Source organism: Petromyzon marinus, chromosome 37, assembly GCF_048934315.1.
Source record: "Petromyzon marinus isolate PM22_M1 ecotype Great Lakes invasive population chromosome 37, UKy_Petmar_22M1.pri1.0, whole genome shotgun sequence".
In the NCBI taxonomy this organism is placed as follows: domain Eukaryota; kingdom Metazoa; phylum Chordata; class Hyperoartia; order Petromyzontiformes; family Petromyzontidae; genus Petromyzon; species Petromyzon marinus.
This window is the reverse complement of record NC_133703.1, coordinates 20,995,535-21,011,826: the sequence shown is the minus strand read 5'-3', so window position 1 is coordinate 21,011,826 and position 16,292 is coordinate 20,995,535. Positions and strand designations below refer to the sequence as shown.

At 51.4% G+C, this 16,292-nt stretch overlaps 1 protein-coding gene across 6 annotated transcripts in view; it reads right to left on the bottom strand.

Annotated features, from left to right (window-relative positions):
• Window positions 1-235: 235 nt before the first annotated feature.
• Window positions 236-16,292, bottom strand: part of TMEM94 (transmembrane protein 94) — a 41,125-nt gene continuing 25,068 nt past the window's right edge. For all 6 annotated transcript variants that reach the window (XM_032967176.2, XM_032967181.2, XM_032967182.2 and 3 more), the window contains 9 exons: window positions 15,573-15,765; window positions 13,228-13,305; window positions 12,127-12,212; window positions 11,458-11,539; window positions 10,648-10,805; window positions 9,384-9,475; window positions 8,708-8,801; window positions 7,570-7,740; window positions 236-7,063 (listed from right to left, as the gene is read on the bottom strand). In XM_032967176.2, coding sequence (XP_032823067.1) covers window positions 6,991-7,063; window positions 7,570-7,740; window positions 8,708-8,801; window positions 9,384-9,475; window positions 10,648-10,805; window positions 11,458-11,539; window positions 12,127-12,212; window positions 13,228-13,305; window positions 15,573-15,765 — 1,027 coding nt within the window. In that variant the 3' untranslated portion in view covers window positions 236-6,990. The remainder of the gene's footprint in view (window positions 7,064-7,569; window positions 7,741-8,707; window positions 8,802-9,383; window positions 9,476-10,647; window positions 10,806-11,457; window positions 11,540-12,126; window positions 12,213-13,227; window positions 13,306-15,572; window positions 15,766-16,292) is intronic.

Below are 16,292 nucleotides of genomic sequence, written 5' to 3'. Positions count from 1 at the left end.
GTAATTGTCCTGGTAATCGGTAGCAGGCTGTTCTATCAATGTATTCGTGAAACCTCAGGGCAGGCAAGTGACTCGGTTCACTTATTGTGACGATGGTGTATTTAGAAGCGCTTAGAATGATACTTGGGTGGAGTGGTGGCATGGTTACTGCACTCCGCTGTGGACCCAGTCGCGATCTTATGTCGCGTATTACATACAGCACATTTTTTTTTAACAAACCACGTTTTACAAGACGTACATAGTAAAATACGTTTAATTTATATTGAAACAACGATTGGACTGCATTACAATGCTTCTACCACAACATAAACGGTTTTATTAAAAACACACACACACATAGCTAACCGAAATAAACACAAGTTGGCCTCCTTACACTGCGCGACGTAGTCACAAGCCCCCCCCCCTCCACGCGTCGTGAAACATTGACGTCCTCCAGCAAAGCCCTCGGTGCTCAGCGCGCTGAGGTCTCTTTGGGGCCCATCCATTGAGTCCGTACGCATGGAGGGGGGGATTGGGGGGGTTAACCCAAACGCGTACGCTTCCGTATGGGGGGAGGGGGTCTACTGACAAAATGTACGTACGCATAGGAAATGGAGGGGTGGGGGTTGGTGAAGCCTCGATAATAATAATGCAGCCGGCGGTTGACTATCTGTTTGCTTAAAACACGTTAATATTATTCATCATTGATCGTTGGTCCAGAAGCCACAGCATCAGCTCCACCTCGCCGCCCAGCAGCGTGGGCTTGGGCCAATCACACTGCAGGAAACTGTGACGCGCTCTCGACGCCAACACGGCCAAGTCCTCGCTTAACGCGTGGGGTGTTAACGCAACCCGTTTTCGACGAGAACACGGTTCTTCCATTCGGGGAACGGTTTTCGCACAACGCGGAGCGCGCACCCCGTTATGACGCAGTTTCTGAGCGGTCGACAACGAACTACTTCAGCTGCACGGCTGCGCGTTGCGATACAGCACGTGGAATGAATCCGTAACGCGGTGACGTACCCTCGGTTATTAGTCGTGCCATCTCACTGCGTGCGTAGTAAAAGGAGTACAACGTATCTCTCTTAAAACTTGATCGTTGCATTATTTTAGGGGGAAATAGTTCTCGCTTCACAAGTTTTTCCGCTTACCGCGACACTTTCAAGGAACACATCTATTCCTACTGCTACCGGGTTAAACGAGGACTTGCTGAAATGCGCAGTCAGACCAATTCACACACTTTACGCAAGTGACGAGACACGCGTGACTAACAGAAATGTGTTGTGCAGGCTGGAACTGAAACGAGAGCAATAATAGCACGCGCAACAGTCGATTTAATGTGACGGCACAAAGCGAGACTGACAGCTGGCTTGGTCCATCCCATAATGCCTTGCACGTCACGTAACATCACTAGATTGCAGGTATTATGAAGCAAACGGCCTTGTTATGTTCAATTCTGGCTTTTGCCTGATGAGGCTGGTTGTAACTATCGGCGAAACGTCGTGCTCGAATTGGAAATGCTGTGAGTTTACACACCGGTGTGCTGAACTCGTAACAAATTTGCATGTTTTGCATACGTGACAAACCTTACTTAATGGCTGTGTTCGGTGGTGGCAGGTTGAACGACACATTTATATTTACGCAATCTAACACCAAAAACACCCTCTCTATTATGGCCTTGTTTTGGCCGGCAAGAGTCAAAACGTTTGGGGGTTATATTACAACAATCTCAGCAATTGATTTACATCAAAGTGTCTCGCTGCCCAAACGAGCAGTAGGCGACACTCGCTGTGCGTGGCGCTCCTGAGCAGGTGATGTAAATGTCAACATTCCTATGGCGAAAGCCAGGTCTCTCCACAGCACTACAGCTCACCTTGACATAGTGGTGGTACCCGTTTAAAATATTGACCATAGAGCAATACATTACAAGCCACATTGAAAGCCTCAACATCATTAGTTTCCAACCTATAATTTTTTTTTACCAGGTAAGGCCCACTGAGCTATGTTAGCTTTTTCAGAAGCGACCTGGCCATAAATGATAGCCCAACAAAGTCACTTATCATGTGGAAATGTATAGCAGCCTAATACTCTAAACGCATGTTTCTAAATGTGGAGGGAAAAACCGGAGGACCCGGAGAAAAAGCCACACGACCACAGGGAGAGACAGACGAAAACTCCAAATATTCAACGCGTCAGGGTCGGGATCGAACCCACGACTTCCTGCACACCAGGCGAGGAAGTTAACATCTCACCACCGCTGCACCCCTTTTCAAAAATCCCAGCATGCGAACATACGAGTTCAGTCGAGGCCTCTCGTCACCGGCTTCCGATACACTTCCAAGTGGGAGTTTTACCGTCCTCCTTCTGACCTGTAGGGCTCTCAAAAAGTGGACACAAACCCAAGCGACCTCGCAGATTTACCGACCACCACGATGTGTGTGGCCCATAGCGAAGGCTTCGTTCTCCGATGGCCGGTGCCATGTGCCATCCCCGAACTGGGCATTGCCCCGTGCCGGTGGCCTGTGCCGCTCTCTATCTGTGGAACGCCTTGCCCAGTGCTGCCCGCGATTGGGAGAGAAACAGCGGTGGTGCTTAACCCCCCCCCCCCCCCACCACTCTCTCTCGCCTTTGGTTCTTTATTCATTTTCCTTCGATAGTTGTGTTTTTCCTCCCCCTGGCCAATGATTTATATATTTTTGTGAAGTACAGCGCCTTGAGTACCTTCTAGAAAGGCGAATTATTAATGTAATGTATTGTCATTATTATTAGTTGAACAGACCACTTTCCACGGCCTTACGGACCACAGGTTGGTTGGGGAGCACTGCTCAGGACTATTTGTGGACGTTTGGCCGATGGATTTGAGAACGTTCTAGTTTTTGTTCTTTCAGGAGGTAGAGAAAAAACTTTGGTGTCAGGGTAAAACTCAAGCCAAGGAGACGAACAGTCCCACTTGCGAATGTTTTCGTGGTTGCGCTGTCCAGGCTCTCCGGACGTGCGTTTCGGGATGGGGCCGTCCATAAATGACTTCACGCGATTTTGGACGATTTTTGACCCCCCTCCTCTCAAATATGACGTCAAAAAGCTCTGCCCCCTCCCCCAAAAATAAAACATGCTTCAAATCGCTTTAAACTATTGTCATTGTAGTGCGTATTTAATGTGGCGCTGCACTCTGATGTAGGAGAAAACATTTATGAAAAAGTCTATTTAATTGCGCATTTTGATGTGACGTCACATTTCTCAACCCCCCCCCTCACATCGTCACAAATGTCTGACCCCTCCCCCCCTAGGTGCGTGACGTCATTTATGGACGGCCCCGTTGTACCGCATCGTTGTTCAACACGACGCCCGATCGTTTCGCATCTGGGGTACAACTCGAAAGTACGTGACAGATGTAGTGGCGAACACCCGCGCTTCTGCACAGGTGACCTCGGATCCTGTCGGCAACACGCAACAATTTTGATCGACTCATTTTCATCAATGTTTGTTTTTTTGGTTTAACTTTACTCGAGGAAAACCTAACCCTAGAAAGTGCAACAAATGTGAGTCGCGAGGCTGCGTCGTGAAACGATCGCAGCAGTCACCAACTTGGGGGGTGGGGGGGAAGATGTCTTAATAGTGCATCTGATGCAGACAATGGCAGGCAGCATAAGCTTCAAATCAAGATCAAACAAGTTACTTTACATTCGAGAAAGAGCATCCATCGTAGGGGATGCGTTCACAATTTTCCGATTAATCCGAAGTATACGAAATTCAGACGATGCGGGGGGTAAAAAAACTGGACACACACAAAACCACGTGTCAATAATGATCTGCCGTTTTCCCGTGACATCACGGGAAATGGCGTCACTCGTATCGCATCACTTCAGAAAATTTCCACACCACACAAGTTAGGTCACGTGGCATCAGGTAACTACGTCACTTTTGTTAGCACAAACACACGTCGAAGTGACGACACAATTGAAAAGAAAATATATATTTTTTTTACTGAAACTCATCCCTGATCTATTAGGCACAGTTAAACACACACATTTAAAATATGCAACTAAACATGGAGACGCTTTTAAAAATGCACATTTTAGTTTTTCGACGACAAACGTAAAACTTGACAACTTAGCCACAGGCGTGAGATTTCGGCGACGGTAAATTTTCCTCAATGGAGCAACGACGCCGTCTCGAACCGATCCCCAAACCTCGGGAGGCCCGCCCGCCTATCTGCGCCGCAGCCAATAGCGTAGTGGCACTGCCATGGGCAACCGGGTTTCGGGAAATCCAGTCATCGTTTCTATGGCAATGACAACAATATACAACTATGCCGAAGCGTGTTGCTAGGCTGAGGTGCGCGAGTTGAGTGGTCTGTGACCGGGTTTGGGGGCAGGCTACACACTTCGCTCCAGGTGTTCTCGGTTTCAAGAGATTGGTTTATCCGAGGAGTGCAATCGTAATGCAATAGCTGTGATTTCGTTAGGGCTCCCTCTACCAGATGGCATCGCTGATGCAATAATAGTAGAAAAAAGCCTCAGTGAGTCACAATATTCTTTTGCAGGTGGGTCCTGCTACATTGGGGATGCTTGGCTAATTTAATTAACATTTGCGTGGCGTGTGGGAGCAGGATACCCACGCATATGAAAAAGTGGCGATGCTCCAAACCTCCGATCAGATAGATTAATCAATGTATTGCCGTACTGCCGTACTACCGTCTCTCTCAGCTACGTCGCGAGCCATGGAGAGCTCGTCTGGAAACTGTTCATCTGCTCAGCACCCATAGAACATCAGTATTATTATGCGTTTTGTCTCTACATTGTCGTGAATAACTATACCAACTGCGAGTGTTGGCTGAAACTGGAAAACCCGTAAGTGGCGTTTGTAGCACCAACTTTGGAGTTGCCACGTGTGGAGGTCGACCTCCGCTATTACACGAGTATTGATGCAACACACAGCAAATATTTCATAAATAAACGTAAAAACAACCGCAACCCCACCCACCTCCTCCCCCATTATTTTTCGACGTAACCAAAACGACGCTCTCAAGACTGCTGTACAAACGCTCGACTGATTTTGAAAGTAGGAAACCGATTGCAAGTTGCACGCAACAGTATCCGATTGCTGGACGGACTTTGTGGTCGCGTTCCCTATTTTCACGACCGACCTTTGAACGTGAGAAAACGAGGCCAACGCTCTGATCATTGTACTAAACACATTATGTTTGGCCCGTGTGCGGAATGAGGGCCCATCTCTGGGCTGTGCAGTTTGGCCAAAGTGAAAAGTCTGAGAAATGCATCCGAAAGCCAGGTCAAGAGATAGAATTAAAGAATGAAAACCAAAGCAGATATAAAACAGAATAAACATTTGGCACGACTGATGGTAGCATCATAAATGAAATGGATTCATGAAATCAATCAAGACCTTTTTCGTTTGATTGCATATTTAAAAGTGAAGGTGTCACTGGTGGCGCAAAAGGGAGATCTGTTTTAAAGGTAGAGTACCATGGAGATGGTGCGGTGAAATCAGCTCGTGTGGAGGAGCCAGGCGAAAGTGTTACATTGCAGGATCACGAGGCAGCAGTGACTTGGGGAGGCCTTCATCCAGCAGTAGATTGATCACGGCTTCTGATGACGACTGAAATGGATAATAAATTACTTGACTCAAATTTCAGTGGGAGCACCTACCTATCCTCTTGTGTATATGAACCTGTCAATGAAGACGCTAACCTGATGGGACACTGCATACACCGAGTTGGGAAGCCATCCCTATAACCTGGCCAAACTGCAGCAAGGCAAATTGTTGATATATAGCTCATAGAATAACGTGCGCATAAACGGCGCATACGAGTATCCAAGACAAAACACACACACGCGTGACGTAACAATTACATCCAGAGTCAAAGTCTCCCAGTGGTTAACCGAGCACAAGTAGAAAGGGCGGCGCTCTTATCTCCGAAGGCCTTTCCTGAGCCAGTGGTAAATTTCCCACATTTCCATGCGGGAATTCAGTCTCCGCACAACCGCTGACAACTTCCCGCCGTCGAGTGCGAGAAGTGGCGGCGGCGGCGACGAGGGCGCCAAGTCCGCGACGGAAGTCGAGGTTCAAACACGCCGGGTCTCAAACCGGTCGCCAGTTCCTTCCGAAGCCAAGTAACCCATCTTTGTTCCCCCAGTTCTCGTTAATACTCATCCTCTCTCAATACCCGTTTTTCATACTGGTGCATCCGAGCCAGGGCAGCGCGGCAGGGCACCGCGCGGCACACGCTAACGGGTGGCTTCGCCGCCGGCACTTTACCGTGCCGAGCCGGAACCAAACCGTGATACACGGGCCCTCGCGACAGCATCTGAATCTGGCTCGGGGGGCCAAGCAGGGCCAGGGGCGGAGGGGGCGAACGACACGTTCGTCACGTCGCGTCGTCTTTTTAAATCTCGATTGAAAACTAATTTCTTTAGAACTGCTTTTTGTGTGTTAGTTTATTGTCCCTCCCCCGTACCTCCGATTAGCACGGTTGGCTACGTACGGTAAGCAGTTCAACGTATACGCTTACATCTAAGCTCGTACGTTGCGCGTGACGTCGGCGGCACGGCGCCCGACTGCTGTGGAAAAACAACCCGGCGCCTGCCGAGCCGTGCCGGGTTTGCTCAGCATGGCCCCCGGGCGTGGCTTGGTTGCAAAGAGCGGACAAAAATAAAGAGGTATTGGGTTTTCATCGCCGATTCCCCTCCGTTGTAGTTTGAGACAACGCGCTAACAGGGAAAACCAAGGATGAGGCAGGAGGAAGAGAGGGAGGTGATCGCCGGCAAAGGTTGGCTGCGTCGTGTCCGTCGATTTTGTCCAATTCGACTCGTCATATCCGGGACAACGGAGGAGGGGGGGGGGGTTGGGGTGGAACAGCACGGTAGTGAACAGCGCGGGGAACAGCACGGTGAACAGCACGGTGAACAGCACGGTGAACAGCACGTCTCTCGCCATGAGCTCAGCAGAGCGGTGGGCGGCGCAGACGGGCGACCGGCACCGCCTGGCCAGCGCTTAGAAGGGAGAGTTCATGCCCAACTTGGTCTCGAACTGCAGCTTCTGCCGCTTCTGGTAGCGCACGCGCATCCTGTCGCACCAGCAGCGGGAGGGGGGGGGGGGGAGGAGAGAGGACGTCGTTAGTGTGGTGGCAGCGACGTGGCCGTCGTGAGTCCCAGCTCCAAGGGACTTGAACCCCCCCCACAGCATCCTGGTGCCGCTGGCCCAGTGTCATTATCAACACCCCCCTCCCCCCCCCACAAGCCACTTAACCCCAAGCAAACCAAAGTCGCCCCCATCAGCCCAGCAGCCAGGGTTGCAATAAAACAACTCAAACACAATATTCCCCCCATAGCTTTTAAGTAAACGATGTAAATTTACTCGGTTGGAAGACATAAGCTGCAATCATCGCCGCCCCGCTGTGAAAACTTTGCAGGACCCTCCCTGGCAAAGAGTCGTGAGACTCAGTTAAGCTATCCTGGGTAAACAAGCGCAGTAAATCGTAGTAATCGTGTAAGCCTAATGAAATGGCCACTGGTTGAGTGTTATTTTTTATTTATGATCTATAATTAAAGCAGCAGCCAGGGGCACACTCACCGGATCTCATGCAGCTTGATGAGCTCGTTGATCACGACGAGCGGAACGAGCCACAGGAAGCCCATCAGCCACGTGACGATGGGAACGTCGGCCAGCCACACCGCCACGAGGCTCTCCCCGTTCCGCCACAGCTGCACATCCACCGCCGCCTGCACCGCTTGCAGTGCCAACCTGCGGGCGGGGCCGCATGTGGGGGCATGGGTGGGGTCACGCGGGGGCACGGGTGGGGTCACGCGGGGCACGTGGGGGCACGTGGGGGGCTAGGCGGGGGGCATGGGGGGGGGGGGCACGTGGGGGGCGTGCGGCGTGATCGGCGACATGCCCGCAGCCGGACTGGCTTGGCGCAGGCCGATCCTCGTCACGCTCGTGATTCCATTCAAGAATTGTTTTTATTTTTTCTATACTACACACATTGTGGTGAATTCAGCAATCTGTGTTGGTTGGGGGGAGTCGAGTGAACCCCATCGTTACGTACAACGTCACGCATATTGAAAGACACATCGACAGCACACGGCTCAGCTCGGTTGCTGCAGTGGAACAACAAAACCTGGGCACCTGCTGAGCAGCAACATCAACTGCTGATGTAACGATGCAACTTTTTTCGCATACCTCGTGAGGTTGTTATCGTCTCGATGCAAGCGAAGGGTTACGTCTATGAACGGGTCGGCCAGTCCTCACAATTAAACACACCGAGTGTTATTGACGACGGGTTACTGGCGAGTGCTGGGTGGGGTGACGCAGTGAAGCATCAGTGTGAGGACTGGGACTGTTGGGCCCTTCACGCTGCAATGGCAGCATGGCAGCCCGACTCCATGCGAGTGAAGGGTTAGGGGGCGAGAGATTAATGAGGCAGCACTCACAGGAATAGTTAGGGGCTAGCTGCACGCTGCACAACGTTCACACTAAGGGTTAGGGGCTAGCTGCACACTGCACAGTACTCACAGTAAGGGCTAGGAGCTAGCTGCACGCTACACAGTACTCACAGTGAGGGCTAGGGGCTAGCTGCACACTGCACAGTACTCAGTGAGTGTTAGGGGCTAGCTGCACAGTACTCACAGTAAGGGCTAGGGGCTAGCTGCATGCTCCACAGTACTCACAGTAAGGGCTAGGGGCTAGCTGCACACTGCACAGTACTCACAGTAAGGGCACCATTGCTGTCCACCACGTGTTGGTGAAGGGACTGTGCCTCCAGAGCGGCTGAGTGCGATGCACGTGGGTCACCAGGACGCACACTGCCAAGGGACAGACACAACGACATTACACCCCCCCGCCCCTGTAGTCTCACACACGTCGCTGCAGCTAGCCCCGGTTGCTGAGAGGTTAAAGGGTGCGTGTACCCTCTAGAGGGGCTCTCGAGCACTCGTGGAGACCCCACCACCAGCGGGGGTGAGAACAAGCAGTGGGGCGCCACGGTGGCAAGGAGATGTTAACTATCCCTCCCAGTATACAGGAGGTCGTGGGTTCGATCCCAATCCCGACGCTGCTGCATAGTTGGAGTTTGAGCGTCTCTCTCTCTCTCTCTCCCAAAGGTCGTGTGGATTTTTCTCCGGGTCCCCCGGTTTTTCCCCTGCACGTTTATAAACGTGCGTTTAGAGTATTTGGCTGCTATAAATGTCCACGCGATGAGCCACTTTGTTGAGCTATCATCTGTGGCCAGGTCGCTTCTGAAAAAGAGCTATATATAGATCAGTAGGCCTCACCTGGTAAAATTCAAAAGTTAATCGATAGTTAAATGCTATTTATTACCATCACTATTTTCAGCACGCGGCCCAACAGAGCGTCTCTCCCAGAGCCCCGTATCAGACGCCACTCACGGCTGTTGAGGAGTAGGAAGCCGGCGGTGATTTTCTGCGCCAGGAGCAGAGCGTTGGAGTAATCCCCGAACCACAGTGTCCCATCAAACTGGCTGGTGGTGGTGATGGTGGTGGCAGAGATGGTGATGGTGGTAGTGGTGGTGGCAGAGAACAGCGCACGGGTTAGATCGGTAAGCGTACACGAGGATCGGCAGATAAACTCACGCCACCGCAGTCACCACCCACACCACACCAAGGTGCTATCCTAACCGCACGCTGGTGATGGGAGACCATAAACATCCTCACCACACCAGCCACAACACCCACGTGACGGCTGGCCATCCATACCACGGAGATGACACCTCGGTATAAAGCAACCACACCGGCCAGAACAAACCTCGTACTCACCAAACCCCCCGAACAGGCCACACCACCCTGGTTCCTTGCCATCCAAGTCCCGGTGCAATCAAACGACAAACCTAGGACGAGCCGGCCACCCCACCTAGACCACCGTGTGGCGGCTGGACATCCATGCCACACAGGCCACACCCTTGGTGCCAGCCTGTCATACCCTGGTGATGGGAGGCCATACCATCCTAACGACACTGCCAAGAACACCCTGTGGCGGCTGGCCATCTACACCAGTGGTTCTCAACCGGGGGCATGAGAACCCCTGGGGGATACGTGGCAATGTCCCAGGGGGTATGCAAAATTATTTATAAATGTGAAATGAAATGATACGTGAGCGATTGGTGAATATTCATGGATGAATCTGCCAATATTAAATATCTACGATAACATTTAAATCCACAGGGTAATCTCGAACAATATAAAATACCTTTCTCAACTCATTGATAGTAAACAGTGCGGGTTTCCAAGAGTAACCAGTGAGTGTGAACAGATGACGTCATGTACGCAGAGCGTCTGTTGCATTTTTTTCCTCGCTTGCAGTTACTCGCAAGTTAGGATACCTTACAAAATGGACAATTGGTTAAATTATTGACGTTCATTATGAATAGATTTATTTCTCAGAACCATGTTGGGTCAGGCAAGGGGGGTTTATACTCGGGTGAAACTAAATTCAACAAGGGGGTAGTACAGCGGCAGAATAAGGTTGAAAACCACTGCTCTATACCACTCAGAACACACGATCCAGACCACACACACCACCACCTGGACCACACATTCTGCTACCGGTCACGCACACACACACACATGCACGCATGCGTGCACACACGCGTGCACACACGCAGGTGGGCGAGCCACCCCCCCCCCGTGTCCGCACCTGAAGGGGTAGGCGTCGCAGTGCGTGGCGTTGTGGTTTCCCATGCTCTCGCTGCCCGCCCGGCAGAAGCCGTTGAGTGTGAGCGCGAAGCAGCACAGGTAAATGCACACAGACGGGAGGAACTTGCCCAGGAAGCAGAGCACATAGTAGTGCACGGTCTGTCATGGTGAGCGAGGGGCGGGGGGGGAATGGGGGCGGCACGTATGTATGTATGTATGTACGTACGTTGAACTTCTTTCATACCGTATATAGCCAACCGTGCTAATCGGAGGTGCGGGGGAAAATGTAACGAACTAAACACAAAAAGCAGTTATAAACAAATAAGTTTTCAATATAGATTTAAAAGTGCATAGCTCCGATTGTTTCCTAATATCGTTCCGGACGGTCACAGAAGCGCATATTAAGGCGCGAGATGCGATGACCATCTGATTCGATGGCCGAGCCAAAAGCCGCTGCAAGAGAAAGAGCGGCAAGTCGAGTTCGTGTCGACGCTGGATGCGGAGCAGAGACTCTGCAGATTAAACTAAACTATTTGTATTTTACGAGGTGCAAGGCCTACTGAGCTGTGTTGCTCTTTTTCAGAAACGACCAGGCCACAAATGACAGCTCAATGAAGTGGCTTATCAGATGGAAATTTATAGCAGCCAAATACTCTGAAAGCACGTTGATTCTAAATGTGGAGGGAAAAACTTGAGGATCCGGAGAAAAATCCACACGACCACGGGGAGAGACACCGCAGGGTCGGGATGGAACCCACGACCTCCCGTATACCAGGCGAGGGTGTTAACATCTTGCCACAGTGGCACCCACCCTGCGCGGCAGCACCATAAGATTCTTGCCAGTGGCGATCGTCATGACGGAGTTGTCCGGCTGCTTGCCGAGGAGCGACACGCTGCAGAGGGGAGGGAGAGGAGCGGGGGTGGAAATTCAACACGAGGAGGGCCCTCGGCCGTGGCTCCGTCACAATTACCATGATCTGAGCAAGCAGATATCAATAAATAATTGATGAATATATTTTTTCGCAATTATCTGTAAGTCCACCGCGGTGGTCAGTGTAGGTTGGTGTATGGAAAGCACGGGACCAATTCATATATATAAACATATATCACTCACCATGGCTATGAATCAAAATAATGTTTTTTGTGAACTCCAGGATGCCAAGGTGGCGAGATGTTAACCACCTCGCCTGGTGTGCAGGAGGTTGAGGGTTTGATCCCGACCTTTGATGCCTGCATATTTGCAGTTTGCGTGTTCTCCCTGTGATCGCGTGGATTTTTCTCCGGGTCTTTTGGTTTTTCCCTCCACATTTATAATAAACGTGCATTCACACTATTTGGCTGTTATATAGTTCCACGTGATAAGCCACTTCGTTGAGCTATCATTTGTGGCCAGGTTGCTTCTGAAAAAGAGCTATATATAGCTCAGTGGGCGTTGCCTGGTAAAAGTAAAAATAGTTTCTAGTTTAGTTTATAATCGCACCTGATGAGCGGGTGCGACACACAGGACATCCACAGGACGTCGGTCGTGCTGAGTGGTGGTGGCAGCTGGACTAGGCAGCTCACGACCTGCCGCACGCAACGCAAACAAAATCACTTTAGCAGACATTCACCTCGTTATTCACAAACTTGCTATCCGCGACTTGGGCTGGGCCACCAGGCAACGGGGCCGTTTCCCAGTAAGCTAATCCCAGAGCGGTTCCTCGAAGTCGTCTAAAATCAGGAGGGGGCAGGAGAGTCCTTGAGTTACTCTGCTCTCTCTCTAAGTCACGTTAGGAAATTCTACTGCCACACAACGGAGACTTGTTTAATCAAATTAATCAAAACACATTTGAGCTATATCTTATCGACATTCATATAGTGCCTTGTTTCAGCAATTATAATAATGGTCGAGGTGGAGCGAGCAGGGTTATTATTGTCTGACGTTTGGGAAGGGTCGCCTGGTTCAGGCATCCGTCATTCTCCCCTCCGTAGCGCCCACATCTCGACTACTGCGGAGTAGACGCGACGTTCACACGGCTACCACTGACCGGGCGTGGAGTGACCCACTCACACTCCGTGAGTTGAAAGCTTTGCGTGCGATATCAAGTTAATTACAATTCGTGCCAAATGCATGCAATCGTTATGCTAATGCTATGCTAATGTAAGAAAAACGATGCAAACGAGATGGTAAAAACGATATATAGACTTTAAGCTGAATATAAGCACACTTTATATTTTCACACCACGTGATTACATGATACCGGTGGGGGGAGTCGAAGTTAAACTTCTGATACAAGCACACTCTTTCGGATGTACGCATGTATGTTGAACTTCTGTCGCACCGTACGTAGCCAACCGTGCTAATCGGAGCTGCGAATAGGTGTGGATCTAAACACGCACAATGGCCTTGCTCTCAAGGGGTGTGCTTGTAACCAACTCCTTCCCTAATTAGAGGTGTCAATTCTTGGAACAGAATCGTGACACCGAATCGCGACAATTCGTCCGACTGTCGTGCAGCCCAAACGGCTCCACGGCCCCACCGCGGTTTGTCGAGTCGCTGAGCGGGCCTCACGGACAGCGCCCCCGCGAAGCGTGCACCCACCTGCAGCAGCACCAGGGATAGCTGACACTGCAGCAGGAAGAGGAAGCACTTGCGCATGCCGTTGATGGTGTGCCTCGCCTGGCAGACGGACCCAATCGGAAGGCAACGCGACGAGCGCTTGAGTGTCAAGGTACAGGCTCACGGGATTACCCTCGCTCGACGCGGAGGCGGCAGTCGTGGTAGAAACGTTGCAAGGAAAGGGCGCAACAAATCGAAACCGCACGACGAGACAGCTGCCTACCGAGTAGCACACACAGTACACGCACAGTACACGCACAGTACACGCAAAGTATACACACAATGTTGTAACTCTGTGTGTATCTCTGTGTATGTACCTGTGTGTATGGATCTCTGTGTATCTCTGTGTGTGTATCTCTGTATGTAGCTCTGTGTGTATATATCTGTATGTGTCTCTGTGCACGAGACAGCTGCTATTACGGGCCCGGCACATGGCCAGTGGAAAGCCACCTGTAAGTACAGCGATGGCCCCCACGTTGGCTCAGCTCGGATGTGCCAGTGGTAAAAACGGGGTAAAGACCGACTCAATGATAAGTCTGCTGGGCGTCCGGTTTAATTCCGTGTATTGCAGATAACCGATTGGTAATCGTAAAAGTTTTCGTTTTGGAAATCCACAATTGCAGGCAAATATAGAATGCCAACTATGCCAATTAAAAACCCAGGAGAGCCTCGGTAACAATGGTCCTGCAAATAAGATATTTGGCCAATTTCAAGAAGTGAGTGTTTGGAGGTGTGCGAGGAATCCTGAATGCCCGGAAACCATCCACGCAACCAAGGGGAGAACGCTAAAACTAAAAACACAACGGTGGCTTGTCAGAAAACGACTTGTTGTACTGCCCTCCCGACACGCACCACCTCACTTGGGGCTGCTTGGTGGCCAGGATACGGCAGTACGGATTCCTGTGTATATCTGTGTGGAGCCGCGAATGCTATCACATTTGTATTCATCGTTTCCTCCCCCCAGGTACTACCAGTTTAGAATCTGTATTGAGACTGGAGGAATCCGATGAGCTATGAAGCTTTTTTTTTTTTCACCAGGGGGGAGCCAGGATTTTGACTTTGGGGGGGGCTGACTTCAATATTCTGAGATATCCAGTGAAATGTTTTCCAATGGGCGCCACAAATGTATAAAACTAATTTTTTGGATTTGAACGCGGAGTTTATTAATAGGTCGGAGCCGCTGATGTGGCTAATAAGTTCGATAAGTTCGAAAGGCTGCCGCTCAAGCAGCCTGCAGGGCAGCACAAGGTGGCAGCCTGCAGGGCAGCACACAAGGTGGCAGCCAGCATTTTGCAGCAGCCGGATATCCGGTTATCCCGATTACCGACTTTCCCAAAATTTCAGGGGGGGCTGAGCCCCCCCAGCCCCCCCTGTGGCTCCGCCCCTGCCTCCCACACGCGTCCAAAACGCTCGCTCGCGGAGTTGGTCAGACACCCCCGTGTGGCAGGACCCGACTGGACATCTGTGAAAAAGAGATTTGATTTGAAAAAAAAAAAGAGCCTCGAAACTCAGAGGCTTTCTTGGATAAACAATGGGTGTTAAATTTCCCTGCAGATAACAATAGCCGCTGTTCTTGTTTGTCCGGCAAAGCAAGACTTCCCAGCTCCGGACGCACACAGTGACTGGATGGACGTCTAAAATTAGACATTGTGCCGCTGTCAATCTTGCTACGCGGACACAATGGCTGTTTCCCAGACTGTCCTGGCCAAATCCGGACGGGCGGTGACCCTAGGCTGAGGGCACCCGAGCAATCTGGCGTCTCTCTCTACGTGCTGCAAAGAAGAGCCATCGCCCGAAACGTCGTCTATTGTATACTTGCTTTTTATTTTACGGCCACAGTATTCGAGACGAATATGCCAAGGTCGGTGCGGCGGCGTGGCCCAGCGGAAACTTGCTTTGCGAAAGTTCACGGTTCGTGGGAGGGGGTTTATGTCTTTGGTGAATTCTTGTACGTGCATGCACGTGTGCGCGAGTGCGTGTGTGGGGAGCGGTGGCGCAGCGGTGAGCGTGCCGCGCTATCAAACCGGGCAAACCCAAGTTCGATTCTCGCTCACGGCCACCAACACCAGTGACGATTATCTGAACCAGTCTTGAACCTATGCTAGGTCGACTCAGCCTTAAATGAGTACCTGGTGCGGTGTGTAAACATCGCCCCGAGTCAGATAAATGCGGCCGGGCGTGGTGCTGGCCACCCATCCCCCCCTCGTGTGCCTTGCCGGCTTTTATAGGTGCTCGCTAACATCACTTTGCCCCTACAGTCTGTTAAGGCTACACGGGGGATCTTGGTCCTTGTACGACATATGTATGCGTGCGTCTCGTCCTCTCGCCTGCTTGATGAGCTTGATGATGCTGAGGTTCTCCTCGTGGTGGAAGGCCACGGAGCAGGGCAGCCCGTTGAGCTGGCCCGACAGTCGTAGCGGCCCCCCGCCCTGCGCCTCCGTGTCGGCCGGCATGCCGCTCGGCGCGAAGCCGAACCGCTCCCACGTGCACCGTGACGGGTACAGAGGGTCCACCGCGATGCTGCGCCGACGACACCGCCGACGGCGTCACCACCGACGCCGGCGTCCAGGGTTAAGCGGCGCGGTTCGGGTGGTTTTGTATTGTTCGTAAGACAGGTGCGCCGAGCGCAAGTGCGCATTTGTGTGTGTGTGTGTGTGTCCGCAGTGGGGAGCGGTAGTGCAGCGGTTAGCGCACTGCGCTACGAACCCGGCGACCCGAGTTTGATTTCCTTTCACGGCCATCACCAGTGACGATTATCTGAACCGGTCCTGGGCCTCCCCTAGGTTGACTCAGCCTCAAATGAGTACCTGGTGCGGTGTGTAAAGATTACCACTAGCGAGACAAATGCGGTTGGGCGTGGTGCAGGCCATCCATCCCCTCCTGTGCCATGCCTACCTTGATAGGTGCTACTCGCTAAGAGCACTTGTCCCAGCAGTCTGTTAAGGCTATAAGGGGGATCTTTGTCTTTGAATCAGGATGCATATGTAGTGAGGGAAAAAAGTATTTGATTACCCTGCTGATTTTGTACGTTTGCCCACTGATAAATA